Genomic DNA, 18,018 nt, shown 5'->3' on the forward strand with positions numbered 1-18,018 from the left:
CCTCTCTCTTTGCGCTTGATGGATCTACTGACTCCTTCAAGAAACATCTCAAGACGTTTCTATTTGTTCAGGCTTTTCCTTGATTTTCTGGAACTCCTGTGTTGTTCTCAGTATTATCTTGATCTTTAAAGTATATACTTTTTTGAGTATTGTTTTGATTGTTAAAGCGCTTTGTGACCCTGGCCTGGAAAAGCGCTATATAAATAAATATTACTTACTTACTTACTTACTTTCTCTCATAATAAGAATCCATGTACAACAAAGCCGTTGAGAAAGACCTGGTTAAGAAAATATATCCTCTCAGAGTCACAAAGAACATAGTTATAAACAAACATGAGTCACTTCTATAGGACACACTGCAGTAAAAATACAGGTCAAAACATTGTTAATGCTTAGAATGATAATCAAAATTCTAATTTCACTCATTTTCTACTCGCCCTCATGTCGACTCTTGGTTGGGATTATTTTCAGAGTAATGAGTGAAAATACATTTTTGTCTATGACCCTAAAAAGAAACGGATTACTCTAAATAATCCCAACCCTGAGTCGACATGAGTGAAGTTTGAACTTTTATCTTTTGTTTATAGTTTATGCAGAAATAGCATGAAGCTAAACAAAGAAAGTAATCCTTATACGGCATCATATTTTTGAAGTCAAAACAGTTTTGCGGCTCCCGGTGTTTCCTTAACCGTATGAAACGAGTCCAAATGGCTCTTTGAGTGCAAAAGGTTTCCGACCCCCAATTAGACAAAGCACCAAACACTGAACGAGTGGAATCGCTTTAGACAACAATAATCCTTTTTTTGACAGCAACATGGACCACAGCAGGCCTTGATCCGTCCTCTAATCCGGGAATCATTTGGAGCGACTGAGATCACAAAGCTACTGTTCACTTGAAGCGAGATGTCATGAGTCAAATGACGTGGACCAGTCGTGGAATTATTCAACCAAAACTTTGGTTTTAAAGGCTTTAGATAACTTTAATTCAATCGAGAGCCAACTGTATGTTTGTGCCACTTTACCTTTGTAAGATAAACTAAATATTTGGCGCCATCTGCTGGTTGGATTTGGACAAACGTCCCTGGAATTATTTTTTACTTGTGCATCAATTGTTGAAATCATGATCTTTATTAAACTATCTTGTTTATTTCTTGCCCCTTAGAATCAATAAGAGAAAAGGTAAAAAAACCAAAAAACTATCTATATTTTCATTAATATATATTTATTATGTATTATTTAAATATAAATTGAAAAACATTAACAATTTAATCAAGTTTGTCTTATTGTTTTGTTGCTAGTCCTAATTATTTATATTATTATTTATTCTATAATTTGTTGGACAAATACAGAAGACTTTGTCAGTCACTTTATTTGTCCTAATGATAACTCTAAGTAAGTAATTATTTATTTATTTAATATGTTTATTGTTTAAAATAAGTAACATAATTATTTGTTGTTTACAGAGAGGCATCTATTAATAGTAGAATTTATGTCAAAGGACACATTATTTTCAGGATAGAATAAGAAAAACAAACAATATATAAAAATAAAACATTGCTTCCTGTGACAGAAAGTTTAGTAAATAAACATTTTTATTGAAGGATTTAGTTTACATTAATACATGACAAACTTAAAGATATATTTGTCCAACGTTTGTAGATGATCCAGTCATAGTTATTCTACATATTTACTCACGATCTACACAATGTTTTTGTCGTTTTAAAGAAACATTTCTGTTCAATATTGAGTGAAAGCTTTCTCTCTTTAAACCTAGAGACTTTGTACACTTTACTGTCTGCGGCTTGAGATAGTTTGTGGATTAAAATCTATAATATTCATGACTGAAAAGTAAATATAAGTGTGTGTGTGTGTGTGCGTGTGTGTGCGGGATTAGGCTCGAGGATTAGCGCACAGATGTAAACCAGAAGTCAATCTGCTGCGCTGCATTCGCACAGCAATGACGGGGTCACGTTCAGGGGTCAAAAATAGCCCGAGCCCCGCCCACACCGCCGAGCTCATTGGCTTCGGCGGCTAGATTGACATCCCCGCCGTCCAATAGGAGCGCGGCGGGGGTGGGGCGTTCATTGCGCAGATGTGTGTCGGGAGAGCAAGATTTTCAGTGAGCTCAGGAATAAACCAGCGGGACTCACGAATCATCGGGAATCCAACACACTTAAGGTAACAATAACTAAAGATTTACTTTGACATTTTTATATTTATTTGCTTCACAAAACAAGTAATTCAATTTAATAGCTATTTAAATAAAAACAATAAGGAACTTTTTTGACAGATAAATATATATAATATATTAAGCATGTTAGTTAATTCACTATTAAATGAACACGTTTTTTATTTTAAAATGTTTGAAATGTCTGCTATAAACAATAAAAATACTGAAATATTTTGCTATATATTTTACACAACTATATATATATATATGTATTCTTACCATTCTTCACCAGATTTACTTGAAGGTCACTTTGATTCAACTTTTTTTTCCATTAATCTTAATCTGTCATCTCTTCCCACTTACACACATGATTTACAATGACCTTCTCAAGGTCCGACCTGTCAGTAGCTCGACTCCCTGCTTGGTTTTTTTTTTTTTTTCTTTCATGCGTGAGAGATAAACCACGCTGAGATAATAATACTGAGACTTTGCTCTTTGGCTTCCGTCCCTGACATTTATTCCCCCCTCATTTACACCAAACCTTGTGTGTTGACATGTTTTGGGACTCGACCCTGGATGAACTCGGATTAGTTGATTGTTTGGATGTAAACAGCGAAAAGGAATTCAAGTTTAGTTCCAGTAAACAAAATGGAGTTCTTGACCGTCAAGGAGGTTTTGAAAGGCGACGCGCTCTTGACATTCTTATATTTAACCAGAGGTGATTAATAAGTGACTAGTCAACAGCTTTCTTCTGTCCATCCCGACATTTATGGCTGACCTCGCAACCTTGAATTCACCTTTGAAATCATTATTTTAAAAGTATTTCTTTAAATTAATGGAGAATATTAAAACTGCCACGGTAGCATATTTTCACTTGCACTTTCACTTTTGTGGGTTCAAATCTCAACTCGTGACTCATCTTTTCTTTTTTTTTTGACCCTATTAAATGTCGCCAGTTAGTTCCTAACTGGACACGATACAGAGAAGACAGTTTCTTGATGAATTATTGGTTGAAAGTGAGAGAAGAGGAGGAAGTTTTCAAGTCAAAACATGAGTTTATCGTGATTTATTAGCAGTTGTAATCTTATCAGAGAGGTAATAGTGAGTATAGGTTGTTGCGGTGACACAAATTACATAACAATGATACCAATAATGTCAATAATGTCCTTCAAAACTGCTTCCACTCTTTGTCAAGGACATGACAAACAATTCATGGTTTAATATTTATCTTTAACAGCCCATAACAGGAAAAATGAAATTTATTTAAAATAAAAGTTTTCATAAATTATTCTCCACTTCATTTTAGAAATCTTAACTTTATTATTTATTTAATTTAAACAATTCAGATTATTTTCTTATTCTAAATACATCCAAGTCAATTTCACATCAGATTGACTGGCTAGCTAACAATGTTATCGCTAAGCTAAGCTAGCAAGTATAGCATTTAGTTAAATTGTCTGAAATGAAAAATAAACGTGTAAGAACAAGCTTCATATATTAGTGAACTTCATGACAAATGTGTTGACAAATGTGTGTAAATTGCTCTTTTCTCGAGCTTGTGTTTGTGAAGATCATTTTTAATGACCATTAACTCGTTATCAAACTTTATTTTATCTCGTAAATCAATTCATATCTCACACTAAAACCCACTTAACTTTCAACAGATGCAGTCAAATCTTTCTAGATTATTATTGGCAAATTTGCAAAATCGTTCATTAAGATTTTAACTTAAATTCATTCAAAGTTTATGTTCTTTTTCTTACTTCTTAACTTACATTAAAAGCAGTTTTAATAATAAAAATAAACGATAATATTTTATTGTATTTTGCTTATTGGGTTTGGTGTGTATTATTATATACTAGTACTATATTTAAAGTAGTAGTTTGTTCAAATATCCAGCAAAAAGGCAGATTTTAAATGCAGATTTTAACCATTTCATAAACAAGTTTACACCATTTGATGGAGTTAACTTAATTTATATCCTTCTTTTTCTCCAAGATGTCGTCCGCCAGTGAGCAGCTGTGTAACGGGTACTTGCGGCGAAACATGCCCACCATCGTCACAAAGGTGAAAGTCCGGGAAATAATTCCACATCTGCCATGTTTGACGGCTCAAGACAAGGTAAGATGATTTGGTTTGTTTGTTAAGTTTGTTAAGAGCCATGCAGGGGTTTATTGCGGATCAAAGCGGAGATGAAAGAGACGTCCTGGACCGACTCCACAGACTCGTCTTCCATCTCCGTCCATCTAACCGACTGTCACCCGTCATGTCTGACAGGCGACTCCACCTGCTCCGCTCGCTCGTCTTCACAACATAATTAAAAACAAGCAGTGACTTAGAAAACCTAATCATCCCTCCTGACAATATCCTCGTCAAATATTAGCAGTAACTCCTCGTGACAGCTGTGATGACAAACAAAGTTCAACCCCTGTAATCCCTTTATATCCTTTATTTATTTTCTAAAGTGTGTTTAAAATTAAATAATTATATTTCTTTCTATTTCTCTTTTAACAGTTAACCTGCAACTATTCACAGAGTTTGTTCATTTAGTTCACGTGCTGAAATTAAACTTCCGGCCACTAGATGCCAGCATTTATTTCGCACCTCCGCAGCTAATGAGATGATGACTGAGGACGAGAGGATACAGTGGATTCCAGCAGCTTTTAAAGCTGAAGTTTGGACATATTTTGGTTTGAAAACAAATGAAAGCAGTTACGAGTCATGTCTGTAAATTCTGCAACACCAGAGTCAAGTACTCGACAATTCTACACATATATCCTTGTTACTACAGTATTACTATATATCGTAATGTTGACCCTGTATTATGATTGTGACGCACATAATTTTGACTAGGAAGATGCCATTATCAAAAGTACAATTCAAAAAATGTTTTCTTTGTCTTTCTCTCGTGGCCTATAGTTACTTCAGGCTCATCCAGTTCCCCCTTAATTGACATTCCTCTTAAATAATTAGACTAAATGCATGGATTCTATTCTATTGTTTTACAGAAAGTCCGACAGGATTTTTTTTTGTAGGACGTTAATCTTGTAGTAAATGTAGTACATTTAATTTTTATTAGTTAAAACATGTATATTTAGTGTTCAAGTAAATGTAATATATACAACTTTAATCTTGCAGTGAATGTAATATATTCAACCTCTATATTTAACCTCACAGTAACTTTAAAATGTACAACTTAAATATTGTAGTATATGTGATATATTGAACTTTAATCTAGCTTTAAAGAAAATTCTTTAGGTGGCCCTAATATGATGTCGTATGAGAGGCTTGGTTTGGTTTGAAAGATAGTATTTAATTTTGTAATCATTGGAAAAAGATCCCCATTTATGATTCAATAAATATGTGGGTAAGCAAATATTTAAACATGATCTCAATAGATATGAAGCAAAAATGATTGTCCAGATATAAAATTATGAAGGAAATATATTTTGAATTTAACAAAAAATTTCTATATGCCACTTTTATCCAATTGTAGAATTGAGGTTTGTTTAAAATGAATCATCGGAAGTTATTATTGAAGCACTTGGGAGAAAACAAATGTTAATCCTATTATAATTATATCATATAATTATTAATAATGTGAACCTTTATGTTATTTATGACCACAGGAAAATATAGAAGCCAAACGCGAGGCCTACGGGAACTATGACAGCATGGGTCTCCTCCTGGACTGTCTCAAGCGGAGAGAGAACTGGCCGGACCAGTTCATCGGCGCTCTGGAGGCCTGCGATCACGTGACCATCGCAGCTGAGATCAGGGCCGAGTACGAGGCTCTAAAGGGCAACGGTGAGTCAGCAAAGAATGACTCTTAGATTCATGTGAAAATAGGAAGGATTTCTCTGAGCTTTATTTCCTGAAAGCAGATTATATGACATCATTGCTTTTTGTTCTGACCCAGATCCCAAACCAGGCTCCCCGCCTACAACGGTTGTCAAGGCCCACATCCATCCGACACCGCCTGCCGCTCATCTCTCCGTCCCAGAAGGCGGCGGAGACGCCGTTCCGTCATCAGAACCGTCGGAACCCGTCGACGCATCCTCGCAGGGTGAAGAAACGACGACTCCACCAGAAGTACCCGAGAGTCAAGAAACCCAAGAGGTTCCCTCAGCCGGGCCTCCGAAGTCAGCCGAGGCCGAAGGGTCGTCTCCTCCGACCACGCCTCCTCCGTCGCCCGTGACCCCGCACCATCAAACAAACACCCCGCCGCCTGAAGAGGCGGAAGTTCAGCCGGATCAGGAGGAAATATCCCAACCCGACCTCCCGGAGGTTTCCGGTGAATCCGAAGTGATTCCAGAGGTCGAGGTAGCGGTCGACTCGTCTCCTCAGCCGCCGGAGGCTGAGGAGACGGATCAAGCGGGTCATCCTGAAGACGACAGTCCAGCTCTGAGCCCGTCTCTGCCTCAGTCAGCATCAAATGAACCAAAGGAAGAGTCGCTCCAGGAGCTGATCCCGGAGTTTATTCCGGAGGTGATCCCGGAGCTGATACCAGAGCTGATCCCGGAGGAACCCCTAGGAACACCTCCCGTGGGAGTAGATGTTAGTCCTGAACCCGAGGAGATCTCAGCACCTCCTGAAATCCAGGTAAGACCCTTTTGGGAGCTCACGAAGTTGACATACCATAAATGGGGCACTTAAAGGGGCAGTCCTTACGTTTCCTAGATATCAATATGGTACTTCTGTATTATTTTTGGTTTTACTTATCAACCTCAGATTCTACGTGGTACAGAGCACTCTAAAGTTTTTGAACTGTTTAAGTATGACTATGGTACTCTATATAGCTGCACTTTGAGGCTTTGTAGTATTACACGGTTAGCACCAGCGCACCGCAAGGTTCCATAGTATTACTGTAGGAGAGGGGTGGGCAATTCCTCAGAGGTCGTAGGTGCAGGTTTTAGTCTGATTGGTTAAAATGTGTCCTCTTGAATGATTGGAACAAAGTCCTGCCCCCACTACAAATAATTTGCCCACCCTTGCTCTAGGAAGTTACGTAGTATTACTCTTGGAGGGTCTGAAGGATTACCCCGCAGTGCTCAGTAGTATTACTCTGACGCTCCGGTGTACTGCAAGGTTTTCTAGTGCTACTCAACTGGGATCCGTATTACTGTGTAAGAATCCTACGCACTACAAGTCTCCATTTTATTACTTACTATAATTACTGCGAGTGAATATAATATTACTCCTCAGGGTCTCCAGCACCCACCGAGGCTCCATGCTATAACTTAATATACCACTTTACAGAAATCCATTGTATTACTCTGGGAGGCTCCGTACTACTCAACGGAAATCCATAGTATTGCTCTGGAAGGCTCTCTCTACGAATACTACGGAATTTGTAGTATTACTCAGCGAGGCTTTGGTGCACTGCAAGTCTGTGTAGTGAGGAACTTCCCCAACAATAAAGCTTCAGTTATGAAGTAGAACAATACGCTTATTATTAATATGCTTTAATCTATTGTCTGAAAAAAACAGTACTGAATATTTTCTCATTTTGTTTAGGTTGTCGATGTAGACAAATCGAGCATCATTGAGACCCAACCTGCTGAAATCTGCGAAGATCCGGAGGAACTTGAAACCATCCAAACCACAAATCATGTCTTGGTGGATCCTTCGGATAACAGTGAACCTCTGGAGGTGACTGGTGACTGAAGAACTCATGGGAATAGAATCAATGGGAATCCATAGTATTACTCTAGGAGGTGTCGTACTACTCAATAGGAATCCATAGTTTTACTCTGGGAGGCTCTGTACTACTCGACAGGAATCCATAGTAGTACTCTGGGAGGCTCCGTACTACTCAACGGGAATCCAAAGCATTACTCTAAGAGGCTCCTTACTACTCAATGGGTATCTGTAGTATTACACAGCGAGGCTTTGGTGCACCGCAAGTCTTTATATTCAGGAACTTCCCCAACAACAAAGCTTCAGTTATGCAGGAGAACAAAATGTGCTTTATAATCTATTGTCTGAAAAATATAGTACTGAATATTTTCTTATTTTGTATAGGTTGTCGATGTAGACCAATCAGGCATCGTTGAGACCCAAACTGCTGAAATCTGCGAAGATCCGGAGGAACTTGCAACTATCCAAACCCCGAATCATGTCACGGTGGATCCTTCGGATAACAGTGAACCTCTGGAGGTGACTGGTGACTCTGAAGAACTCATGGTAATAGAATCAATGGGAATCCATAGTATTACTCTGGGAGGCTCCGTACTACTCAACGGGAATCCATAGTATTACTCTGGGAGGCTCCGTACTGCTCAATGGGAATCCGTAGTATTACTCAGCGAGGCTTTGGTGCACCGCAAGTCTTTATATTCAGGAACTTCCCCAACAACAAGCTTCAGTTATGCAGTAGAACAAAATATGCTTTATAATCTATTGGATCCTTCAGATAACAGTGAACCTCTGGAGGTGACTGGTGTCTCTGAATAATCTTGGGATTGTGGGATAAATGGGAATCCAAAGTATTACTCTAGGAGTCTCCGTACTACTCAATGGGAATCCATAGTATTTCTCTAGGAGGCTCTGTACTACTCAATGGGAATCCATAGTATTTCTCTAGGAGGCTCTGTACTACTCAATGGGAATCCATAGTATTACTCTGGGAGGTTCCATACTACTCAATGGGGATCCATAGTATTAGGCTTTGGTGCACCGCAAGTCTTTATATACAGGAACTAGTGCACCTTATTGTCTTAAAAATACAGTACTACAGAGTATTTTTCTCTTTTGTTTAGGTTGTCGATGTAGACAAATCGAGCATCATTGAGACCCAACCTGCTGAAATCTGCGAAGATCCGGAGGAACTTGCAACCATCCAGACCCCAAATCATGTCACGGTGGATCCTTCGGATAACAGTGAACCTCTGGAGGTGACTGGTGTCTCTGAAGAATCTTGGGATTGTGGGATAAATGGGAATCCAAAGTATTACTCTAGGAGTCTCCGTACTACTCAATGGGAATCCATAGTATTTCTCTAGGAGGCTCTGTACTACTCAATGGGAATCCATAGTATTACTCTAGGAGGCTCCGTACTATTCAATGGGGATCCATAGTATTACTCTGGGAGGTTCCATACTACTCAATGGGGATCCATAGTATTAGGCTTTGGTGCACCGCAAGTCTTTATATTCAGGAACTAGTGCACCTTATTGTCTTAAAAATACAGTACTACAGAGTATTTTTCTCTTTTGTTTAGGTTGTCGATGTAGACAAATCGAGCATCATTGAGACCCAACCTGCTGAAATCTGCGAAGATCCGGAGGAACTTGCAACCATCCAGACCCCGAATCATGTCACGGTGGATCCTTCGGATAACAGTGAACCTCTGGAGGTGACTGGTGTCTCTGAAGAATCTTGGGATTGTGGGATAAATGGGAATCCAAAGTATTACTCTAGGAGTCTCCGTACTACTCAATGGGAATCCATAGTATTTCTCTAGGAGGCTCTGTACTACTCAATGGGAATCCATAGTATTACTCTAGGAGGCTCCGTACTATTCAATGGGGATCCATAGTATTACTCTGGGAGGTTCCATACTACTCAATGGGGATCCATAGTATTAGGCTTTGGTGCACCGCAAGTCTTTATATTCAGGAACTAGTGCACCTTATTGTCTTAAAAATACAGTACTACAGAGTATTTTTCTCTTTTGTTTAGGTTGTCGATGTAGACAAATCGAGCATCATTGAGACCCAACCTGCTGAAATCTGCGAAGATCCAGAGGAACTTGCAACCATCCAGACCCCGAATCACGTCACGGTGGATCCTTCGGATAACAGTGAACCTCTGGAGGTGACTGGTGACTCTGAAGAACTTGGGATCGTTGGGATCGAAGTCCCCCTAGTCTTTGTCTGCGCCCCAGTCCTCTCCGAGACCTCGGCGTCTCCACCCCCGTGTCTGGAGAACGGAGTTGCTATTGACAACAGTAAAAAGGAAGAGGAGGAGTCTCAGGCGGAGGCGAGCCTGGAGGACGAGCAGGAGATCGCAGTCGTTCCAGAACCCAGTGAGCCTGAAGAGATCCACGACGAGAGTCTGCCGGCGGAGCCAGAGGAGCCGCCCGGTCTCACCATCCAGAACTCGGACACGCCGGCGATAAACGGGAAAACGTCCTCACCGGTCGGGGAAGGAGACTCCGCCCCTTCTAAGCCGATCGTATCGCTCCAAGTCCCCCCGAAGAAGGACTCCCCTCCTGGGAGACTGACACCAAACACCAAGTACATTCTGACGGCCGCCAGCGTGGGAGCCTGTGCACTTCTGATGGCGTGGAGGTTTAAGCACTAAGGTTAATTGATACCTTAAAAGGATGAGATTAAAGAGAAAGCCGATCTGAGAGGTGCCTTAATGTAGCCGTGAGAGCGAGTCGTTGCACAGCTGACTAAACATTCACTTGCCAAAATATCCTGATGACGCGTTGTTGAAACATATTAGCTCAAGCAACACCTCCGCTAGTAAACAAAACGCTTCTCCAGACTAGTTTATGCAGCAATAATACACTGTAATTCATACTTTTTAAAAATTAATATGGCTGACTCGCTGAATATTTATTTACGCCAAAGATACACATCTACAGTAAACATCTTATTTTGTTTAATTCCTTCGTGTCTAGGAACAAGACAGGGAATAAATATGCTTTAAATCAACTCTTATATAGTTCAATACTAACTTGAGAATTTAAAATGTATCCATTTTTTGTTTTTGAAGTACATTTATTATCTAATATTATGAATGGGAATACTGAGTGTTTTTATGTCGATGGCAGGATGACGGTAGCATGTTGAAAAAATGGTGCGCATCAGGGATCAGGTCTTGGTCTTTACCGTTTGGTCGAACCTATATGGTGATGAAATGAAAAGTGTTTGTTGATGGATATCTGTAAGTCTGAAAAGAAAAGGTGGTGATGCAAGTTGGTTTAGAAGATGGTATAAGTGAGATTTTGTGGTGGGGATGAGGAAAAAAAAAGTTCTTGGTCAGTCATTTAGGAGAGACTCAAAGTCCACCAAGCTGATCCTCCACATAGAGAGAAGACAGATGACTTTTTAGGATTTCCTGGTTGATCCAGGAACATCTCGGTGTTCTCGCAAAAGAGCTTGAAGAGGTTTATAGGAAGAGGGAGGTCTGGGCCTCTTTGCTCTGGCCGGTACCTCCGCGACCTGACCTCGGATAAGTTGTAGAAGATGGTCGGATGAACGTAGAAAGGAAAGGATGTGTTGAATTTAGTGGTTTTCAGTTTATATAGAACAGTGTCTATCTTGAATCATAATCACCACTGTTTTATTGTTTTTGTTAGAAATTATTTAGCTTATTAATAGCATTTACTTTTTTTGTCAGAGCCAGTTATTAAAAAATATATTTTTATATAAATATACTGCACTCCAATACCGCTACTGTCAAAAACGTCACAGTAAATAGCAATAATAGTCTTATTAAAACCCATATACTATATTTTGTAGAACTAAAAACATTCTCAGAATATAGAGAAAGGTTCAACTAATAGAAGTTTTAGTAAAAGACATACTAATGGTGCACTATATTTATTTGTACATATGTTCGTGAATCTCATTATACTTATTTATATTTAAATTTTAACTCCAACATTATATATATTTTATTCAAGCGTAAAATAGAGAATAGGTTTCATATTTAACTAAAACATTCAAGGATAGTTTTTTTTTTGTCCCCATACGTGGCGATTTCATATTTCCTGTGAATAAAATAGAAAACATATTGTTTAAAAAGGTATATATTTGTCCAAGTTGTGTAAATAGTGTCAATAGAAAATATTTTACGTCATTTTTTGATCTACACTTGCTTTTCTTTTGTGTTAAGCTGCACTCCAGGGCAATGTCAATAAAGAGAGATGTATTTTTGAGTGAATTGAATGACACTATGACATGTACTTTAATCTGTCAATCACATCAAAGGGAATAAAACGTTCACATGGATTATTTTTTTGCATTACCTTTTAATGTAAATATTATGCCGAAATAAATAATATTTTTTTTAATGTACATTTTGATTTAAAGATTGCAGTTAAATTAATATTGTGAAATATAAAAATAGTGTGATCTTTATCTGGATAGCACTTCCTCCTGCTGAACCATAGGGGGCAACGAAGAGCTCAATACATGTCGTCCATCTTCTCTGCTTGCACGGAGCTACATGTAGCAGCCACTTAGCAAGCTAATTATCCGCCTTTTCTAAATTCCAAATTAAAACCATAAACTTGACCCATTGTCGCCACCGAGAACTCTCGCATGTATGCCTTAGAATAGCTCTTTCAAATGGCGTTCAATGGCCACTGTCGCGACGATGACACCGACGATAACGGAACGCCCACGAAGCAGCCGCGCTCCGACGGAGAGAAGCTCGGCTACTCCCGCGACGACGCCAACAATGAGGCGGCGGGTCCCGCTCCGAGAGCGACCTCCGACCGCCGGACCTCCAACTCGACACCGAGGCATCGGGCGGACTCGGTGAAGAAAGCAAGGCCGCGTAGGTGTATTTATTGGTTAACAACACATGCACAGAACAAATGGAACACAAAGAGACTAAAGCTGGAATAATACGTCACTTGCGTTTAAACTGTTAGAATTTTAATAAAGGTCAATAATAAAAATTAAAATAATGTTACGTCTCAGACAAGAAAGTAAATCTACGGTTAATATTCTGATATTGGTACAAGATGGCGGAACATTTTGTCCTGTTTTTTCGTTGACTGTCAATCAGGTGTATGACACATATTTGAAATTATTACATTATTACACTTAATAATACACTACATTTTAAAATACATTCTATTGGACATGACTAACCTTTTGTGTTATGCCAAAATTGTTGCCTACCTTGGTTGCCAAGCAACAGAATATACTAGGGGTGTGTATTGGCAAGAATAAGAGATACATGTTCAACAATCCGATATATAGTGATGCTGAAGTAACAAAGATATATCTGTAGTATTGTTGAGTACTTGATTCTCAGAATTTAAGCACGACTTGAAGTCGTAACCGCTTTCAAAATGTCCAAATATCAGCTTTTGAAAATTATGCTGAAGTCGACTGTATCCTCTCATCCTCAGTCAGACGGGATTTGTTGAGGACGTAATGAAGTTTAATTGCAACTCAAAAATGAACTAACACTGTGAATATTTGCATGTTAATGGTAAATAAAGAAACGTTAAATCTCATTAGAAACACTTTATTGAAATATAAACGATACAATTTAATTTGAAAGCCAATTTAAGTAAAAAACGACACGATATCGCTCTATCGATATTTTCTAACCCCTCCTAATAAATCCCAAACACCAGCTTTAAAAACACTGATTGAGTTGTCGGTATCCTCTCATTCTCAGTCATCGGATCTTGCAGGATGTCATCGTAACTTTAGCTGGAGGGAACGTAATGACTGCCGTCTTGTTGCAAATCAAAAACATATTATCCATTTTATACACATTTTATTGAACTATAAAAGGACCATGATAACAAAAATACAACTTTTTTTGAAAAATCGACATAGTGCTGTTGAATATTGATACAGTATCGTGAAAAAATAATATTGTGATATATTGGTTTATCAATATTTTTCTCACACCCCTACTACATACACCGATGTGACCCTACTAACAATACTAAACCGGGTTTCATTTGCAGCCTTCCCATGGTTTGGAATGGACATCGGGGGCACGTTGGTGAAACTGGTATATTTTGAGCCCAAAGACATCACTGCCGAGGAGGAGCAAGAGGAGGTGGAGAACCTGAAGAGCATCAGGCGCTACTTGACTTCCAACATCGCCTACGGCACCACGGGCATCAGGGACGTCCACCTGGAGCTGCCGGACTTGACGCTGTGCGGCCGGACGGGCAACATTCACTTCATCCGCTTCCCGACCCACGACCTGCCGGTCTTCCTGCAAATGGTCCGCAGCAAGCACTTCTCCAGCCTCCACACCACCCTGTGTGCGACCGGCGGAGGAGCGTACAAGTTTGAGACCGACTTCAGAAAGGTAGGTTCTGCCGGACTATTTTCCTTTTACAAACCGTCACCACAACCTCTGTCCTGAACAACCCCAGATGGCGGACCTGGAGCTCCACAAGCTGGACGAGCTGGACTGCCTGATCCGAGGCGTTCTGTACATCGACTCGGTGGTGTCGAGCGGTCTGTCGGAGTGCTACTACTTTGAAAACCCGTCAGATCCGGACCACTGTGTCCAGAGACCATACACACTGGAGAACCCCTATCCCCTGCTGCTGGTCAACATCGGGTCAGGGGTCAGCATTTTGGCGGTTTATTCCGAGAACAACTACAAAAGAGTGACCGGGACCAGGTAGTAAGGAAAACAACTCCCAGTATTAGTGTTGTAAAGTTGATATCAATGTCCGTCTCTAGTCTAGGAGGAGGTACTTTCCTGGGCCTGTCTTGTCTTCTGACTGGTTGTACGACTTTTGAGGAAGCTTTGGAATTGGCCTCTGAGGGGGAGAGCACCCGTGTGGACAAGCTGGTCAAGGACATATACGGTGGAGACTATGAGCGCTTTGGTCTGCCGGGCTGGGCCGTCGCTTCCAGGTACACACTCGCCAAACAACAACAACTTTTTGAAATGTAATTTCCTGTATCCTCATGTGGTGATTTCTCATGTGGTACACAGTTTTGGGAACATGGTGTCCAAAGACAAGCGGGAGTCTGTGTCCAAGTCGGATCTTGCCAGAGCTACTCTAGTGACTATCACAAACAACATTGGGTCAATCACCCGGATGTGTGCAGTCAATGAGGTAATTGACATGGACACATTGACACCTACACATCAGTAGTTTTTGTATCTTTTTGACCTGGACAATAGTGTCACTGCTGAAAGATTTATCTGAACTCGAGTAATTTAGTTACTACAGTAGCCCTCCACAGTAGTGATGCCCCAAACATTAACCAGATACACTGCATGTAGGTCAAGAGCTACTCAGGTTTTTCTGTACAAACATTCCTGAACGATCATGACATTACAAACAATTCAGGAGCTTTCCAATTAAATGTATGATGATGGTAAAATGTTAGCAAGTAGTTCACTGAGAGCGAGTGAGTTCTTGCTTTATTCAAATATTTTTGTTGTACCACTACTATCAATTAATATATTTATTCAATAAATATCAATCAGCTAAATACATAGATAGCTTGCAAGCTATCCATCTAGAAAATACATGCTCATTAGTCATTTCTATAGAAATAGATAGCTAGCTAACTAGCTGTCCATCTAGAAATAGATAGCTTACCAACTAGCTGTCCATCTAGAAATAGATAGCTAGCTAACTAGCTGTCCATCTAGAAATAGATAGCTAGCTAACTAGCTGTCCATCTAGAAATAGATAGCTAGCTAAGTAGCTGTCCATCTAGAAATAGATAGTTAGCTTACTAACTAGCTGTCCATCTAGAAATAGATAGCTTACTAACTAGCTGTCCATCTAGAAATAGATAGCTAGCTAACTAGCTGTCCATCTAGAAATAGATAGCTAGCTAACTAGCTGTCCGTCTTGAAATAGAAAGCTAGCTAACTAGCTGTCCATCTTGAAATAGATAGCTAGCTAACTAGCTGTCCATCTAGAAATACCTAGCTATACAACTAGCTGTCCATCTTGAAATAGATAGCTAGCTAACTAGCTGTCCATCTTGAAATAGATAGCTAGCTAACTAGCTGTCCATCTTGAAATAGATAGCCAACTAACTAGCTGTCCTTCTAGAAATAGATAGCTAGCTAACTAGCTGTCCATCTACAAATACATAGCTAGCTAACTAGCTGTCCATCTACAAATACATAGCTAGCTAACTAGCTATCAATCCAGAAATATATAGATATTTATCAAGAAATAGATTTATATTTTGCACCTAACTTGAGTATTGATATAGCATTATTCAGACGAATATTTGTTCCACAGAAATTATTTTTCAATGTGCTAAATCCACTTTGGACACCTCTTCGCATTCAGCCTCTTTACGGTGCTGCCTTGTGCAGTCTTGATCAAGCAGCATTGTACAGGGCTATGAAGGCGGAGAGGAAATGAGCTGCGGAGCCGCTCAAGTATCACAGATGTCAGTGAATGTTGTACTTTGAGTAACACGTTTTCTTTCTGTGGCTAGAAAATTGAGCGAGTGGTGTTCGTGGGAAACTTCCTTAGAGTGAACACGCTCTCCATGAAGCTGCTAGCATACGCCATGGACTACTGGTCCAAAGGTCAACTCAAAGCCCTCTTCTTAAACCATGAAGTGAGTAATCAATATCTTTTTTATTTTCTTGTTAAATTGTACTTTTTAACTTGACTCTGTGCTGTGTCCAGGGTTACTTCGGGGCAGTCGGAGCCCTGCTGGAGCTTCTGCAACCTTCCTAATGAGCCCAAAGAAAAAACACCTTGATTTGCACTTTAGTCATTTCCACGGTGGGTCGGCGGCGTGCGTCCACCAGCTGTTACGGTCCAAGTTATCAAGTTGCTCAGTTTGTTACAATCATGACGTCACCATATTTGCCTGCGACATCAATCGTTGTTTGTACTTTACAGGGTAAGTCATAGAGGTCCAAAAGTAGGGAAATGCATCGCAATGTGCTGCATGAAATTATGCTTAACAATGGTTGAAACTCAAAAGTTATCGCATAGTTTGCCGTCTTAGTGGCTGCTATAGTTTCAAACCCTTAAACTCTTACAAAATGTTTTTTCCAATTAAGGTTTGAACTTAAGGTATTTACTACATTACTCTGTGAACCTGTTACCTACTGATTAAAAATGTAGAACTCGAGATACAGTTTTGAGCTTTTGTTCGGTGTCATTTCGACCGGTTTTAACGATCTGTTCTTGTTTTCGTTAATTTATTTTAACGTTCACTGTGAAGACTTGTGTTTGTAAGAGTCATTTCTCTTGATGTGTTCATTTGTTTTATGGGCAAACTTACATTTCGCAAAATTCAATCATGCGGCTCAACACTGTAAACATGTTTCCATCCATTTCAATGTCTGTTAGAAACCAAAAAAAAAGAAAAAGTGTCGCTTTAAACAATTCAGTGCCTCAGATGTTTAGATAGAAGTCGGAGTTACTTTGACAATCACGTTACGGCTTTGTACTTTTTTTCTACTTCACAGATTTCATTTTTCAAAATAAAAATACTATTTCTCAGTATTTGTGTCCCTCTGTTTTGTTGTGTTGGAACTATAGACTAATCTATAACCAAGAGGCTGAACAAGGAAAATTCCACAAGAGATTTGGACCAGCGACTAAAAAATGGGAAGTAGAAAGAACTTACCTTTGTCGAGCAGGTCCAGGAGCAGCAAATATCCCACAAACTTCCCAGATTCTGATGATGTTTACTCCATTTCCTCTTAGCAGTGGAACCTTTAGAGATCTAACTATCGGCTCTAATCTCTGTCAGCAATCAATCACACATGTGCACAATCTCCTCTTTTCTACCCCTCCTTCTTTTCTGCCTTTTCTTTTCCAAACCTAATTTAATTTAAAACATTTTTATTTGCTATACTGTAGCTTCCACTATGAATTATGGGACTTGTAGCTGTAAAACCTATTTTATAGCGACATTAATGGAAAGTTGGAATTGACTGACATTGTTGAACATTATTAATTTTATTATTTGCATTTCAAGCACATGAATAAAAGTGTACACTTGACTGAAAGTTTTAAAGTCAAGGCATTGTTTAAAAAAAGTATACAGAGCAAGGACAATGATGAAAATATGTTTCTTTAAAAGTGACTGAAACACAAGGGTAGTATATTCGATTTTTATGTGGATAATCCATCGATTTTTATTTAAATTAAAACGATTTTTAAAAAATGTTAA

At 39.2% G+C, this 18,018-nt stretch overlaps 2 protein-coding genes across 3 annotated transcripts; both read left to right on the forward strand.

Annotated features, from left to right (window-relative positions):
• The first annotated feature begins 2,104 nt into the window (after window positions 1–2,104).
• On the forward strand, window positions 2,105–12,138 carry LOC148060501 (uncharacterized). Of its 2 annotated transcripts, none has more exons than XM_087779903.1 (9): window positions 2,105–2,178; window positions 4,169–4,291; window positions 5,800–5,977; window positions 6,090–6,772; window positions 7,688–7,822; window positions 8,195–8,356; window positions 8,932–9,066; window positions 9,393–9,527; window positions 9,854–12,138. In XM_087779903.1, exons 2-9 carry the CDS (start codon window positions 4,169–4,171, stop codon window positions 10,475–10,477), a joined length of 2,175 nt encoding a protein of 724 aa, XP_087636029.1. In that variant the 5' UTR covers window positions 2,105–2,178; the 3' UTR covers window positions 10,478–12,138. The 2 variants fall into 2 exon arrangements, with proteins under 2 accessions (XP_087636029.1, XP_087636030.1); XM_087779904.1 differs by having other exon boundaries at window positions 8,195–8,329.
• Window positions 12,139–12,316: 178 nt separating this feature from the next.
• Window positions 12,317–17,345, forward strand: pank2 (pantothenate kinase 2). Its single transcript, XM_087780266.1, has 7 exons — window positions 12,317–12,688; window positions 13,845–14,197; window positions 14,265–14,518; window positions 14,581–14,757; window positions 14,840–14,963; window positions 16,318–16,443; window positions 16,515–17,345. The coding sequence occupies exons 1-7, from the start codon at window positions 12,478–12,480 to the stop codon at window positions 16,563–16,565; spliced, it is 1,296 nt and encodes a 431-aa protein (XP_087636392.1). The 5' UTR covers window positions 12,317–12,477; the 3' UTR covers window positions 16,566–17,345.
• Window positions 17,346–18,018: the final 673 nt, after the last annotated feature.

This window comes from Callionymus lyra, chromosome 18 (genome assembly GCF_982586985.1).
Source record: "Callionymus lyra chromosome 18, fCalLyr1.hap1.1, whole genome shotgun sequence".
In the NCBI taxonomy this organism is placed as follows: domain Eukaryota; kingdom Metazoa; phylum Chordata; class Actinopteri; order Syngnathiformes; family Callionymidae; genus Callionymus; species Callionymus lyra.

Bases quoted from the DNA above. Each gene is read 5' to 3' on its own strand.
- LOC148060501 (XM_087779903.1), top strand. From the start codon at position 4,169: ATGTCGTCCGCCAGTGAGCAGCTGTGTAACGGGTACTTGCGGCGAAAC. The intron at 8,357-8,931 runs GTAATAGAATCA...TCTTTTGTTTAG, and splicing joins GTGACTCTGAAGAACTCATG to GTTGTCGATGTAGACAAATC. The intron at 9,528-9,853 runs GTGACTGGTGTC...TCTTTTGTTTAG, and splicing joins ATAACAGTGAACCTCTGGAG to GTTGTCGATGTAGACAAATC.
- pank2 (XM_087780266.1), top strand. From the start codon at position 12,478: ATGGCGTTCAATGGCCACTGTCGCGACGATGACACCGACGATAACGGA. The intron at 12,689-13,844 runs GTAGGTGTATTT...TTTCATTTGCAG, and splicing joins GGTGAAGAAAGCAAGGCCGC to CCTTCCCATGGTTTGGAATG. The intron at 16,444-16,514 runs GTGAGTAATCAA...TGCTGTGTCCAG, and splicing joins CCCTCTTCTTAAACCATGAA to GGTTACTTCGGGGCAGTCGG.